The sequence below is a fragment of the Oxyura jamaicensis genome, chromosome 7 (assembly GCF_011077185.1).
Source record: "Oxyura jamaicensis isolate SHBP4307 breed ruddy duck chromosome 7, BPBGC_Ojam_1.0, whole genome shotgun sequence".
Taxonomy (NCBI): Eukaryota; Metazoa; Chordata; class Aves; order Anseriformes; family Anatidae; genus Oxyura; species Oxyura jamaicensis.
Window position 1 is genome coordinate 35189985 of NC_048899.1, and position 16428 is coordinate 35206412.

Below are 16428 nucleotides of genomic sequence, written 5' to 3' on the forward strand. Positions count from 1 at the left end.
AGTCTATCACAACAGTCATTGGAGGTGGGGAAGGAAAAAAAAATGCTGTCAAGTTTATAATCCATTCTGCAGAATTGCAGAGAAAGTGTTACATATCTTGTAATGATCCAAAGCTATTTTCTTCTGGCTTTGGAAAAAATAAATTCTATTCCACACAAATGCACTTGGTATTTAGGGAACCTTTTAATATACTTTAAGTATACGATAACACAGAATGAGAGTACGGCATCAAAGTATTCAATAATATATTTTGAGTGATCTTTAGCAACTCTCCTGAGCATTTATGACTTGCTAGAGGGAAATGCACTTTTCAAAGATCATGAGCAGTCCCTACGGAGACCTGTAACCTTCCTCAGAGCAATTCACCACAAGCTGATAGGTCTCATCACAGCACAGGGGAGGCAGTCAGTTTAAAATGCTCTGGAAATGTCCTAAGAATACTAATATGAGCCCTGCGACTGCTGAGTCACTGCCTGCACCCTAAAGTTCAAGCAAAGGGTGATCTGGGGATTATAAATATCGGTAGGAAGTCAGGTATTGGCACAGATTCATTCAGACCTTGGCTGGTTTGTGGTCGGATTTGCTTCATAATCAGTTTATTAGGTAATCAAAGAAAGATTAAATCTTCAGTCAGAGTGGGCTGAGCAGGTCAAAAGTGGGGACAGAAAGGGAAAGAAGGAGCGTATGGGTATGGAAAGGATGCTCACTGACACGAAAATGTGTGTTCGCTCTTCTAGCAAGGGTTTGGCACTATCACACCTCCCAGATTTTTTAATACAGGGCAAAGTTTTGTCCCTGCCTCCATCCCCTTGCAGAGCAATGCCATGTCCCTCTGATGGTGTGCAGCGTGTTGTGACACCAGCCCACAGAGCTGCTGCTTTTCTCAGACTATTTGGCATTAAAATCTCTTTCAGGAATTTCAGCTTTCCCAAAATGATGTATCGTTTCAGCGTGTGCTGTTCAACCCCATTTGACTGAAAGCTGCAGAATGAGATCCTTACTACAGAAGATGCATGAATACATCCCCTTCACAAGCCCCCGCCTCATTATTTTGGCCTCCCCCGTGGTGTCACACCCCACTGTGCTGCCTGTCATGACCCTTTATGTACTACTGCTTCCTCTGCTGCTCCAAGGCCATTCAGAAGAGTAGCCTTCTATTTACACCAGGCTTAGCCCAGCTTTGCATCTTCAGCCCTTGGATGGTCCAGGTCTGCTCGGTGCTTCTGATTAATCAGCACCGCACCGCGTGTGGCACTCTGTTTTTTAACTGAGACAACACACGTGTAGCACAGCTTTGCTTGTTATTTCCTGACCTGTCTTTTCTTCCTGCTCCCCTCCCTGAGTCTTATTCCAGATGGTAACTGCTGCAAGAGCTTAAAAATAAAAATGAAAGTGTGAAGTACATTTGCGTTTATGGAGCTGCAAATGGGGGGCAGAGGAGGAGGGAAAATGCACCGGTATCGTTTGTCTAGCTCGGTTAAATTAATGTCCTCAGCTATTAGTCAACCTGCAGTGGTACAAAGTGCATCGTAAAGACATGGTACACAAATATTAAAAAAAAAAAAAAAAAAAAAAAAAAAAAAAAAGAAAATAAAAGCTCTGGTATTATGGGGTGCCTCGCAATCAAGTCTTGTTGTTCTTAACCCTCTGCAGCTGGTCTGTAACTGATTCCTGATTTTTTCTGAGAAGCTCTTTGACCACAGGCAGGAAATGTGCTGCAAGTAGATGCAGTTGGCAGTTGTCCTGTGGTGTCCAGACACACAGCCGGTCATCTGGTGGGCGAGGAGCTGCAGGTTAGCCAATGGCAGAAAGAGACCATATCTGATACAGACACCTTTACCTGCCTTTGAGAGGGCCTTGGAGAAAGAGTGGTTGGGATAACCACCATAAATCCACCCCTGGAACACTGACATTTATTTTTAAGAAGGTTATGCAAAACATAGCAAGCACCTGCCATGAGAAAAGTGGGTGCCAGGTGCCCTGGTCTCCTTTCCGTCTCTCAAATGCCCCCTTTGGTGCCAACCCGCTGTCCCCTTGGGAAGGGCTGACTGCTGCCTCCCCTCCTGTCCCTGCCTTTGGTAGAAATGACTTGGACAGTCCCTGCTGCCCAAAGCAAACATTGACACCAAATATGTGACAAGGGGGGGGGGGGGGGGGGGGGGGCGGGAGGAGTGCTTATCTCTTATAAAATGCTAAGAGACAGTTATAAACCATTCCCTACAGCAACGGGCTTTTAAAACATCTGTGTGTGTGCATTCTGCCTGGAAATGTGGTGAAGACATCAGCAGTACAGACATCTTTTATTAGTAGCAGCTAACTCAGAGAGATACATGGAAGTTTCATTTATTCAAAGTATGTTCTCTCACTGTTGCAGCTATGGTGGAGACATCAAAGCCAGGGGGAGTTCCTTTTCTTGTTTTTCTTTATGTGAAAATCACTTACCACTGATTCTCTTATTTTCCATCTCTGGGTACTACTATTACTAGTGCAGTGGTGGAATATTTTTCCCTAAATTTTACCACAGTAAAGTAAATAATTTCTTGTTTCTCTCTCTCTTTTTTTTTTTTTTTTTTTTCTCCAGAGAGACCCCACTTTAAAAATAGATTTTAAAGGACAAATACTATGTTCAAAGACTCAGAAATAAGTAAAAATGATAATTGATACAGAGTATGAAGAAAAACATAGCAGGTGACATAACAGTGAAAAATCCATACATATTTTTGGATGTGTGCCTAGCAGCCCAGCTGGACAGGATATTCGGGAAATACGCATAAGACATGCAAGAAGATTTCACAAGCTCGCTTTGGCCACCCAAAAGGCAGCAAACAACTTCGAATTTCACTACTAACCATGCATTTAACCAAAAAAAAAAAAACACAAAACAAACAAACAAACAAACCACAGAACACTCCTACAGACACTCAACTCTCTGTAAGTTGAACTTAAATGGACAGAGAGAACTTTTTTCAGACTTAACCAGACACAAAATCAACGTCACACAACTGCTGCCAATAGGCCAAATGAACGTGTTCACTATGGGTCACTTAAAGAAGGGAAACACAGGCCTATGGGGCCTTGGAGGGAGGAGAAAACATCAAGTGAGAACAGGTGGTGTAGGCCATCCTGATCAAGCAGGCTTTAAATGTGGCCTGATTTGAAGCATGAGCTTTTTTGGTTGAGCAGGAGTGTTGTTGGTGTGGAGAGAAAGCAAAAGTGGTCAGACAGTTGGTGAACCAAGCTCAGCACACAGGAGACTGAAGGTTTTATGCTGTTGTTTCCCAGGTTGTTGCTGTTAGGTCTGAGGTGGGATGTATCATGCCATCCTAAGGTAAGATGGGCAGATGGCATGCTTTAAAAAAATAGCTGTGGGGCTTGTTTCATGATGGCAGACAGTTTTTCTCAGCAATTGTGTGCTGAGCAGTGCAGTGTAGGCTCCTGGAGCACCTCCTTGCCTTCTTGCTCCTGTTCTGGCTGTGGAAACCGTGGTGTTTCCTGCTTAAGGGCCTTCCAGGTCACCTTGTAAGACCTGCCTTTTTCTATTAAAGGGTTGTTTTATCCTCCTTACAGCGGGAGTGCTGTGGCCTAGCAGCACCAACATGAGCCTTGATGACCTGATGGGCTAAGTGTCATAGCTGCCCATCTGGAGTGGAATGGGTGGGCTTCAGGATGCCCTTCTTATTTATGGTTCTGTATCTTGAGAAGAAACTCTAAGTTTTGCCAGGGAGGCAAATGAATTTAATGTAGGTAACAGATATTATTGCCTTCCCATTGTTTGCCCAACAGCCCCTTTGAGAAGCTGATGGTGGGGCTGCTCTTCCCCGACATCTTCTGCCTTCTCTCCTAGTGTGCACTGTGACCCCAGCCACCTTGCATGGCCTCATTCTTTTGCATGTTGCTCTTGCTCTGGCTTGTGGTGGTTTATTCTCTGCCTGCTTCCTGGTCACTACTCTGGCAGAGTAGGGGCAGTGGAGGACAGACCATTATGTTAGTTCTGAAACTTCATAAAACAAAAACACAAGGTGACAGGTTTGCTGATTTTTTTTTTTTTTTTTGAGCCTTGAATTAAAGGGCAAAGGTTTTTGTCTGTACTTTTCTTTTATCCTGTTTGAAGAGTAGAGAGGAACAGCTGAGAAGAAGGGGTCAATATTCCTCCTATCATGAAAGTCCACAAAAACATAGCCTCTGTCAGCACAGCTGTTTTTCTGCTGCTACGGACAATCAAGGGTAAAAATCAAGATATTTTTTCAAAGGAAAATGCAATGGGAAAGCTTGCACTCTATTTCCAAGGGTGTGCTGAAAAGTTAAATTGTGTTCTACCTTGGTTTCACCTAAATGGCCAACAAAACAAGACACAAATATGCTTCAGGAGTATTATATTGGATTCCTCTTGCCTCAATAGCTGAAGTGCCCATATGTCCTGTTTCTATCTTCCGCCAAATTCCTGGTGGTACAAAGCTTCTTGAGCAGCAGTCCAGTCCTTGCTGGTGGACTACAGATAGTAGCAAGTACAAAATTTCACGTGACAGTGAAAAACTGAGTAAGGATACTGCAAGAACTGATGGACCGAGGCTAGTTTTATCTGGGGCTAATATTAAGTGACTTTTTCTTTCTTTTTCTGGAAGAGGTGATGAAATGTTTCTGCTCAGTGGTGTCAGATATAGGGGTGTGTACCACAAATGGAAATCCAGATAATAAACCAGCATTAGTGCAGGCTTATGTGCACAGAACATGAGACTGGAGTTGTAAACTAACAATGTAATTTTGAGATACAACTGACTGTTTTGCCCCCTTTATCTATCCTTGCTGCCTTTTTTTTTTTTTTTTCCCTGAGAACTTGAGGCTGAATAAGACAAAAGAAAAAAAGCTTGTTAGTTCCAGGTGACTATGCTCCTCTTATGTATAAGAATGGGTATAGCTCAAGTGCAAGGAGTGCGGATAGAGCTAACATTGAAATCTCTGGGTAGTTTGAGATTATTTTTATAGGAGATCAAAGATGGATATAAGCTACTCATCTCTAATTTTACCTCTAATTCTTCCATTTCCTACACTGACAAATCCACACCATGTAAATTCCTATTGTTCCCACTGCCATGTGCTTGCTCATTTTGCTGAGTTCTGCCTGTTTTGCTGTGATCTGCTCCTTCAGTAAAGTGAAAGAGCTTGGTTTAAAACCACTTTTGCTATAATTGTTTGTGGCTCCATTCTTGTTCCTGTATGCAAGGAAGATAAAAATCAGTTTTTAACTTTGCTATGGTGACAAAGGGGGAGGAAAAAAAATTATAAATCCCCACCCCTACCTGGTTTTCAGTTAACTCTTGGAGGTCATGTGTTCAGTCCCTGCTGGGGTCAGAGTCTGGCAGAGCAGGCACGTGATGCTGGCTGTTTCTTAATGCAAAGCCCAGCATTTGCACAAGGGTTTCCTCATCCTATCACACGAACGGCTGCCAACCACAGGGTAATGTGACTCCACTGTGGAGGGGAAAATATGAGTTTTATATGTAAAATTTCTTGTAACACTGAGTCACTTCTGGATGTTAAGGTCAATATGTGCCTAAATTGCTCTAAGTAACTGAGTTTATTATAATTCCGCTGTCACATTCCCTTGCTGCAGCTGTGACACTCTTCTGTGTAACTTATTTAATTATACAGTTGTGTTTGCTGCTGTGTGTCTGTTGTTGCTATGAGCATTTAGATTTTTTTCCTCTACAGTTCTGTAATTTAAACAAATCTATTGAAGTGTATTTAACCTGAAGTAATCCAGAATGTGTTGCTCTGGGCTGTGTTTCTCAGGAACTTCCTTCTGCAATTCTGTATTCACGAAAGCATTTTGCTTTGTGTAAAGATGAGAGGGAGGATCATCCCTTATGCACCGCTCACAGCTGTAGATTTTCTTTGTGTTTAAAACAGCCTCAGTCCACAATGCTATTGGTGCTTTCAGTGGGTGTATTTTGACAGCGTGGACCTATACTGCAAAGTTGTGTGCTCACGTATGTGCATGACTCCAATTTTCCAAAGAGTTCATTTGTACGGTCACCTGAAAATGTCAAAGGTCTGTGGGCTGAGCCTTGTTTAGCAACCTGGTGAACAGCTATTGGAGGGCAGAAAGTGCAGGACCTGCTATTTTCATGATAAACTTTCTCTGAGGATTTGATACGGCTTTTAAGTAGGGGTTCATTTTATGCCCCTGTCAGCACTGTGTTGGGTAGAAAGACTGTGAGTAAAATCCTGGAATGCTCAAAGAGAATGCTTAAAGGGGGCAAGGGGACTTTTAATGAAGGCATCAAAATACAAGTATAGGCAGAGAGTAAGTAAAAGTATCATAATGAATCTAAAAATAGAGATTATTGTTCTTAAGCCTAACGGACATTCTTGTGTAAGTCTGATAAGATGGCTTGTTAATATTCACACTTTTTCTATTAGTTGGTAAATTATGCATAAAGGACAAAACAGAAGTAGTCACCTGGGCATTCACTTCATTTGTCTGACTTTCTCATCCAATGTCTTTTATGGTTTATCCGTTGTCTTCTGTGGCTTTAAACAATAGATGAAATATCCTGATATCTGTGCTGATACAATATTTAATAATGAATGTTTTCTTAATTTTCACTGTGTATGATCTCTTTTGAAAGTTAAATATTGCCAACAGTCATGAAGGCTTTTTTTACATTGAATCATTGCACATACTAAGAAGTGGTGAAACTGCTAAGGGATGAGATGGAGAGTGCATTGGGGGCAGGAACAGGAGACAAATGAGAGATGAGACCTTCAGGAATGTGTGGGGGACAAAAAGAAAAACATTGTAGGAGACTTAAATCCTGTGGTAGGGAAAACAATAGAGGTATAAGAACAGTCAACAAAAAGGGGGAGAAAAAGCTGACTTCATGTCATCTATGTCTATTAAGACGAAAGTGCCAGGAAATTTCTAGGAAAGGAAAAAAAAATGCCTGAATGCCTTTTTTTTTTTTTTCTTTCCTAGAGAAAGGTGGTGGAGGCAAGGTGTTTCTCTTAGCATTGTTTATTTTTACTTCAAGCTGTATGAAAATATCTTCATATGGAACTATGTTTATCAAAGCCGGAACATCACTTTGCATTAAGGGGTTTGAATTTTAATTTGAAGAGGATACAGAATATAGTTTTCAGTCAAATTAAGATAATTGGATGGAATAAAGCTGTATTGTACTTGTATAAATGTTATCTGCATGTAGAAAATAACTCATGAGTTATTGTGAAATAACTACAAGGGATTCTATTCTCCAGCAATTAGAAAACATCATAAAGCCAGCCATCAAAAAAAAAAATATCTGAGTTTTCTTCTATGAAGTGTAATTCCCATTTGAAGGACAAAAGTGCTTTCTTATTCTGTTCTCAGAATTTGATCTTTGGGATTTCATTCCTCAATAGGATTTTGATTGATTTTATTTTAGTCGTTTTATCTTATTTCATAATGTTTGTATTAAATCAGGTACCTCTGAGCACTTAATCATTTTTAGTTTCTAGATTTTTGTGTTTAATATTATACTTGCTGTCAAAATTTAATATAAGTAAGAATCATAATAAACAAAACTCATTGATCAGATGCAGTGAACTACAGCAGTGACAGGCAACCAGCAGCCTGATGTAGAAATTTCTTTGTAATGAAGAGACACCTATTGACTTCAGTCAGTTTTGGGTCAGGCCTCAAATGGAAACAACCCATCTATGCTTTCCGTTCGGGTCAGTGGGTGACCTGGAATATGATAGCCATTAATCCACTGTAATAACTGTGTGTCCTTACTGAGAAATGGGGATGAGAGAGACAAATAGTAGGATGCTGCCCTGTCTTAATATGATGTAAAAACAAAGAATCATCAGTTCAGATGAGAGGGAACTGGTGTGTAAAACCAAACTGTCCTTTGAGCACCCTTATCATCCATCTGCTGGTCATACATGGTGAGGCTGGCATTGTCTCTGTGGGCCCCAGGGCCTAGCTGCTGGAAGCTCCCAACCTTTGTGTCCACGAGAGGACATGGGTGATGGTGATATACCATGTGGACCTGCTCAGTGATACTCATCTCCCTGCCAAAACTACCTAATGCTGTTGTGCTCAGAGGAGAGCCTCAACTGAGTCATCCATTTAGAGAAATTAAAAGACCTGTTCCCTCAGTTCAGGAGCTATGTTCCTGGGGCGCATTAAACCCAGGCACTAATGTGGGAGGGAAGGAGCCTGACTGTAGGGAAGACTACAGCCTACTGCGTGGTCCTTATATCTGCAATGAGACAGTCAGGAAGACCTGATTTCCAGCCCTTTCCCAAAGGATTTTCCTCCATAATTAAATATTCATCAGACAAAAGAGAACTATATCTTGATTATGTGAGTGTGTACTGGACAGGCTTTGATAATGACTGTGGGATTAGGACACCTGTGATAGTGATGTAGATAAAAGAAATAAGCTTTTGGAAACCAAAACAAGTTTTACTTTCCAAGTGCTGATTCTAATATTGCCTGAAAATAAGCCCTAGTTTACTGACAAAGCCCATAGCTTCTTAAAATTTATAATTTTACACGATTATACAATGTTTCAACCCATGTGGAGACAGTGCAAAAATAATGCATCGACAAAACCTCCCAGGAGAAGGTGAGTGTCAGCAAAATGAAAGCTGCTGCCTAAAAGAGGTCTGCTGGCACTCTTTTTACCCTGGGTTTGGGTTGGGGGGGGGGGGGGGGGGGGGTGGCAGAGATACTCTTGTGTAAGATACCTAGTCTGGAGGGAGGGGGAATGCTCAGAGCATAAAAATTAAATGATAGCAAATTAAACCAGGTAACCAGCATCATGCTGGCCATTTGGCTAGAGTATAAAGAGGTTTGGATTAATTGGCACTAATGAAGCTGTTCTATTTAGGGGGTTATATTGAAATACCAACTGTTATCTTTCCTGTATGTGGTGATGAAGCTCTTCTGTATGGTCTTCAGGGGCTGGCATAAAAACTTCATTAAAAAAACTAATTTACATTTCGTGATATTTGTACTGGGGAAAAAAAAAAAAAAGAAAAATGCATCATAAGGGATTTTTTTCACAATATCTGTAACTTAGAATGTACCATTCCACTGACTTAGAATCCTTTTTCCACAAAAAAGAAAAAAGCTAGGCTGTGTTAATGAATGCCATGCTCAGCTGGCTACAAAACATATAACTACCTGTTCTCTCAACAGCTTGTTTCTGGATATCTCTGTGTAATATACTATTAGCTTTAAGGAAAGAGCTGGTAATTGTAGAAGAGGTGTTCTTTGGATTTTGCTTTTCCCACTTGCTATCTTTTGAAAAGCTGTATTTTCTGGCGGCTTTGTGTCACATATTGTGTGCTTCTCTCTCCTATTTCTGCCTATCCCCTAGAGTTTTTCTGTTGCCCCAAAACTGTTGGGGACGTTGAAAAGTTGTTGACTATTGTGTGGTCTAAATGCAGAGTTTCCTAAGTTGGGGAAGGCTCCAAGCACCTCAGCAAGCCTCCTGTCTGCCTTCTGTAACAGAATGTGGCAGACAGCACTGGCAAAGCTTGGCCCTGAAGTGCAGGGTACATGCTTTGTTTTCTATGCCAATAGATCTGTCTAGCCAATGCACAAATGCTATCTTTAACACAGTCTCTGAGCATTATACTCCCAGAACCAAGTTTCTTACAAGGATTAATGAGCTTGTAAACTTTGAAGTTATTTTGGGGGTATTCTTTTAGCAAGTATAGTTTGTGCTTGCAGCTTGACTTGGGCTTTCCCCCATTTCTGGGGATGAAGGAGCTAAAAGCCCAGGATACTTGATGTGGCTAAACTTAAAATATTTTTAAGATTCTCATCTTGAAAGCTACATTTCTAAGGATGCCTTTGCCATCTGTATCCTCCCTGCTCTACCCCCATATGCGAGCACAAATACCCCGTACTCTTTGGTAAGGAAGAAAAGCTGAAAGAGGCTGGAAGCAACTTTCAGTGTATTAGTGCACCTGCTAGCTTTAGGAGCACAGACTGCTGAAACAGTGCTGCCTCTGGCTTTGAGAAGCTGAAAGGGTGAATGATGCTTTGGTCTGGTGGGAGAGCTGAGAGGCTGCTGATATGGCTCCAAAAGGGAAGAGCAATATATTTGGGGGTTGGGGGGGGGGGGGGGGGGGGGGGGAGATCTTTGGTTACAGCAATATGTTGCTATGTTTTTACTCGAACTGATCAGTTTTAATGTTCTATTTGAATACTTCACTTGCTAAAAGCTTTAAATCAAGAAAATGTGGGCTCTTGAGTGGTGCAGCTTTAGCGACTGCTTATCAGCCACTTGTGAATATGCATACTGTAGAAGTTAAACTGTGGCACTCTTCATTTTAAGGTGAAATTGAATGACCTGAAAATGGATCCATCTTCCCCTGTGCTACCAGCAACCATTTTAGAACAAACTGCCTCGCGGCTAGGATGCAGTCCAGCAGACAAGAAACTGGCTTTTCACTTAGATGAAGAAGATGAGTTAAAGCATCTTCGTGAATGCTTCTGTATCCCAAAAGTCAAGGATCTGCCTCCAAGTGAGAATTCTAATTACAGTAGAATGGTGGTGGGGGAGGGGGAGAGGTTCTCATCTTCTGCATATGTTTATCACAAATCATTGGAAATCATTGTCACTTATGAGATAATTGAGCAATTGCAGTCATATCTGAGCACAGTATGTCCCTGGTGTTACTAAATCAATCCATCAACTTATTCTAGTACCAAGAGCTTTATGCTCTCATTCCCTTCCTGAAAAAAAATGTGAGGATACAGAACTTGCATGGTGCTTATGCTGTCAGTCAGCTGCTTTGAACAATATAGTCACTGATTGAAAATTATAGGCAGAAGCATTTCTATCTAATGGTTTGAAACGGCAATGTTGCTTACAATTTATACCAAGGAAGCACCTGTGCTGAACTATAATATAGTTTGGTATTATCTATCTAGTTACAATTATTTTAGTTAATGAAAGAGATGGTACATATATTATATTAACATTTATGCCTTATTGCTAGCGGTTGAGATGATTTTCTTCCTGAGGCCAAATGGAAGACTGTGCCTTAGAACAAATAATTGATCTGAGCAAATAATTCATAATGAAACCTTTTTATTTGAAGATCGCTTTCTGACTTTCCTCATGAATTGCCTACAAATAGATAACTGTACATGCTTCAGTGTAGCCATGTGAAATATCCCCTACATCTTTGATTCATTCCTGGTGTGTAGGTTGTTCTGAGGGGCCCAGGAGCAGCGGCACCTTTGATCAGGTAATTGAGAGGACCGGGTGTTCAGGGAGCTGAGAATTAGGGGCAAGCCAAGAGGAAAGCTTTTGCTTCATATCAGTAGTCCTGGCACAGAGAGAGTACAAAGCATTTCCACGTTTGTGTGCCCTGGTGCTGTGCTGGGAGATGTTGGTGATGGCTTTTGTACCCACTGCTGCTGTGTCTGGCCCAAACCAGGGAAACCTGGTGGAAGCATCCACCTCCAAAGGCAATGTGGTCCTGGGCTCAGCTCTGCTTCCCAAGTACTATCTGGGTTTATTTTCAGCTCCTGTGTTGAATGCATGGGGAGGAAAACTGTGACTGTCTGTAGAAATGACATATTTCCTTATGTGGTAAATATCCATAGGCATAAACGCTCTCCTCCTTTTCCATGCTGGCAGAAAGCTTCTATCAAAAAATAAGGAAAAATATAACTTTCTTGCAAAATATTTTCTTTTTCTAATAGAAGCAGGAGATATATATATATATATATATATATTCCTGAAAAAGGACAATATTGATGGAATTTGAGAAATTACAGTTCTACTCAAGTTATTTTGGAAAACATCTGTGACAGAAAACAGTGTCAATTGTCTGAATTCCTGGACATTTTCTGAAAGTGTTTTTGCCTTGCATGGAGATGCAGAAGGCAGTGATGAACACTGGGGATGCAGTCTGCTCATGTCCTTAGGACTGAGAGGTGATAAATTATAATTGTCTATGTACTGGAGGTACTGGCTTATCCTTCTCAATGTAGAAATCATTGAATTCTGCTATTTATATTATTCAGAGCAGAGCTGGGCACTTCACAAATATTTAAACTAGATGCTTCCCCTGCATGGAGTAGGTGCTCACAGCCTGTCTGCCAAGAAGTGGATTCTACCAGTTGGATTAAGAGGGTTTCCCAAACTCCCCACTAAGTTTGGGTATGATTATTCTGTACTCATACCACTTCAGCTGCCACTGTGCTGCTGGAGTGTGATCACCAGTGTGGTGTGTGCACAGGATCTTATGTCCCTCCTGAGCTGGAAAATGCTAGAAGGCATATTCAAACTAGTGGTCCTCATGCTGCTATTTGTGTTCTGGCTGCTCTGTTACAGTCCAGCTCAACGAGGGCATCTGAACTGCAGCTATGTCCTTGACTGCAACATGTCATGAGTCTCAAGCTTATGGAAGGTCACTTGCCAGTATAGTGTCTCAGCAGCTTCAAATTAAGGGATCTTTCTTCTGATACGTACATAGAGGTTTTATACCTTATGGCAGTGCTTACTGCATCTGTTCCAACCTCCATGATAATCGTTTTTCAATTACCATAATATTCAGACCAAAAGACTGTGTTTCTTACCCCAGTTAGTGTAATACATAGACCTGAGACTGCAGTTGTGGTCTAGTGAAGATCAGCAGTCTATTGAGTAGTTCCAGTTGAACAGCGTAGAGAACCCATCATTCTTGGGTTCCCAAATTGACAGTTTTTCCTCTTCTTTTTTCCCTGTCTCTGTTTTCATTACTTCAGCTGTCAATAGGAACAGCTTCCCTGCTGAAAAACAGCAGGGGCGTGAAAATATATATATTTACATTGTGTGTCTAAAGAGTAGAGAGATATCTCATGACATTTATCTTAGCACAGGAACAGATCCTAGATAACATGCTTAAGGTAAATGTCATTACAGACATTAACCATCAAATATTCTCTAAATATTTTCATAAAATGCTACAATGAGGCTTTAAAATGAAGCCTTGCAACAATCAGATGAGAACATCCATAGGAGACATGCAAGATTATGTACATTAGAAATATTTAGAAAGTCATTATAATAGTTTAATTTTATCACCTGTCGCAGTTGTCCATACTGTTTTGTTACATCAATCAGGTAGCAACAACCAGCAGACTAACTCCCTTGGCAAATCCTTGTGCTTTTATGGGTGAGCCTGAGGGACAAGGCAGAGGTGAGCAAATAGGAAAAGATGACAGAGGGAGATTTAGGAAAACATTCATGTCAGCTCAGAAAAACAGTACCAAAGTTTATTTTAATGCTTTTTCTTGCATGGGGAAAGAGGTAGGAATGACTGGATTGCAGTCAGGTGCCAAATCACCAATCTCATCAAGGCTATGGCTTGTGTTTTGTCATCCTGTAATGGAACTGAGAATCATTTGGGTTTCTTGGGACTAAAAATGTCCCAGGGTGCAAGTGTTGAGCTGTGTTTCCCTGAAGAGGTAGGGTAAATCTTTTTAATATGGTTCTTTGTTTGGAGGACTTGGGGGTAAGAAGGGAATAGGAAGGTATGGAAGAGGTGATCTTTCAGCCTTCCCTAAGAGATAGGATTCAGGTAGTGTATAAGCAGATTTAGTACTTCCTTTCTGGTTAATCAAAACATTGTATATTGTCCATTTTTTTTTGACTGAATATTTCTGACAAGATACTTTAAGGATGTTTCAGTAATTATCTCCTGTTTTTTGTATGCCAGCCTTTATTTTATAAATTGTGCTTGTTTTTATTTGAAAATTGTTCATCTTGTATGTCAACCACAGCTCCACCAGAAATAAAAATGGCCAATTTCATGAGAAATAAGAGTAAATTGGGGAAGATAACTAATTTTAATACGAATGCATGATAGTTAAAAAAAAAAAAAAAAGGCACAATGACAGTGGAAGCTTTCAAACACAGTGAAACCCTGGTCAGGAGAAGGTGTGAAATTATGAACGTGCTGTAAGAACAAAAATGAATAGTTTGAGAAGCAGAGGTCCAAAATGAGTCCTCTAATGAGGTCATAGAGGAGGGAATAAGCAGCCTTTTGTGAAAAGAAAAAGAGTACAGCCTGGTACAGAGTTGATAATATGCCAAAAAAATAAATAAATAAAAATCCAAACAGATGTAAAAGTAGAAAAATACATTTTGTTAAAGAAATAATGCTGGCCTTCTTCAACAGTGACCCAAGAGGTGTTATCTGGAGAGGATTGTGGTGCAAGAGAAGCTGACTTTTAATTCCTTACCTTTATTTAATGCTTGCTTGGAATATGAAAAGTGTTAGTGAGATTTAGAGCTCTGAATTCTTGAGCAAAGATCCTTCTCTCTATTCCCAGTGAGACAGTATTGTTGCCTTTCTTGATAGGGAAAGAACTGTTAATAGAACCAACTTAGGAGCATGAATAATATTTATACCTCTCTGCTTTCATTCATATTAAAATCCGGATGAAAAACAGACATAGTATCTGTTATACAGATGAGGCTGAAATTGCTCTCTGACTTATGGTTTTTAAAAGCTTCTAAAGCTTTAATTAAGTAATTACCTAAGTTGTCTATACTTTTGAGAAATGTGATTCTGGTGAAGTTCAATGATGTTGGTAATTGTTTGTGTGAAAGAGTAAGAAACCTCTTCCAGGCACCTAATCTATTTTTCTGCAGCTCTAGCATAACATTTTTTCTGACAGAAATGCAATCTTATTTGATCCTAGCATGTATATTAAGATATTCATTCATTTGATCTGAGATATAGCAGCTATGTTTACCAAAAATACATGTAATGTTAGCTTTTAGGGTTTTGTAAGTACATGTGCAGATGAATGCAAATTACTTACTGCTACTAGAAGGTCACCATCATTTGTCCCTCCAAGATTCTCAAACATGAGAAATAATAGTAAAAGGCAGTGTTTGGATTGATAGATGATGACACGGGGTAATTAGATTGTTCAGAACCTCACTAGAGCTATTATTTATAAATTTCCAGCGCCTTGCTTTTCTCCTAATCATTGAAAGGATTTGTCAACATAGATTTCCTCCTCCTCAGATGATGACATGAAGTACAGCCCACAATATATGCTGACAAGATGAGAACTTTTGAGACTGCCTTAAAATATTCTGTGCAATGACTACATTTTTCTAAATAGCAGGTAGATCATACATGAAAGACACAGATTTACCTAGTCTTAGCTTTTATTAAATGCACAATATTAAATGCACAACTCAAGTAGTTTCACGATCTGAAGTAGGAATATATTGATGATGGAAGATAAGTGGATGGAAGTGGATGGTCTGGTCAGGGAAATGCTCCCTCTTCACTTACCACTGGTTATGAACCTGACAAAATCAGTGCCGGTGGCTGCTTCCCATGCAGCACCAGAGACCTGGGGATTTAATGCTGCCTGAACTCACATTAGTTCCAAAATAGATATAGATGGACTCTGCCAAAAATTGCAGAAGTGCAGGAGAAATAAATGGTTGCACATTTGTATTCCCCCTTAGACCCTTTTCATGAGGTCACTGGCATGGTGTCTTGGGAGGAAGTTCAGAATGGGGCCCCTCTCTTTGCACATGGGGCCCACAGCACCCTGCCAGCAGGCTGCCCTGGGTGGATGCATTCTCTACTGTGCTCATGCCCATTCATGTTTCTGTGGTTCTTCTCCACAGCTGACCTGACCCTGGTGAATGGAGAGGAGAGCTGCATATACTTTGCTGGCAATTCTCTTGGGCTCCAGCCAAAACGAGTGAAAACTTACCTGGATGAGGAACTGGACAAGTGGGCTCGAACGTGAGTGTGCTGTGGTGCATGTGAAACACCAACCCATGCTTCAGAGGAGAGCTGTGTTGTATTTTGGGGTCTGCCTCAGAATGGTTCAAATAGAGCGTTAAACCTATCCTGACCCAGGAGTAAAACATGTTCAGTGTTTCCCTATTGAAAATCTCTATTGAAATCTCCTTTGAAGGTATGAGCTATAGAAGTGGCAAAGAGAAACTTCCAGCTTTGATAACCTGTGCTGTGCCAGGCAGCTCTGCTTTGGCTCTTCTGGAGGGCTTGCACAGTTTAACCATCCCCATCAATTGCTGCGTGTGTTTATATACAAGATGCACAAACTCACTCGGTTAGTGCTGCTTGCTGCTGAACATGATTCAGTTTCAGGCCCTGTGATTTTTCTAATTCATATTTTAACTGCTTGAGATTCACTTTGTGGGTGTTGCGGTGGGGCCAGCTTCCCTTGAAATGGCATGGAGCACAAGTGGTGCTGCTGGCAGATTACCAGCTCCTCTTCAACCAAATTTATGCCTGAAAAGTTCACTTTATTTAGAAAGAAGCATCCCTGTCTCATCAGGGGCATCTCTGCAAGGAGCTGAGTGTGGATTGCAACAAGCTCTGCCGAGCAGAGCTGAAGTAAGAGAGCCAGGAGGATGAGATACCTTTCAG

The 16428-nt window shown here is 40.8% G+C and overlaps 1 protein-coding gene across 7 annotated transcripts in view; it reads left to right on the plus strand.

Annotated features, from left to right (window-relative positions):
- Positions 1–3309: 3309 nt before the first annotated feature.
- The window catches only part of KYNU (kynureninase), a 59724-nt gene continuing 46605 nt past the window's right edge, over positions 3310–16428 (plus strand). For 2 of the 7 annotated variants that reach the window (XM_035332147.1, XM_035332153.1), the window contains exons 1-3: positions 5335–5455; positions 10338–10527; positions 15657–15777. In XM_035332147.1, the coding sequence (XP_035188038.1) occupies positions 5390–5455; positions 10338–10527; positions 15657–15777 (377 nt within the window). In that variant the 5' untranslated portion in view covers positions 5335–5389. Of the gene's footprint in view, positions 3329–3382; positions 3520–4132; positions 4369–5334; positions 5456–6101; positions 6305–10337; positions 10528–15656; positions 15778–16428 lie in introns of those variants that run through there. The other 5 variants (XM_035332148.1, XM_035332151.1, XM_035332149.1 and 2 more) reach the window with 5 other exon arrangements.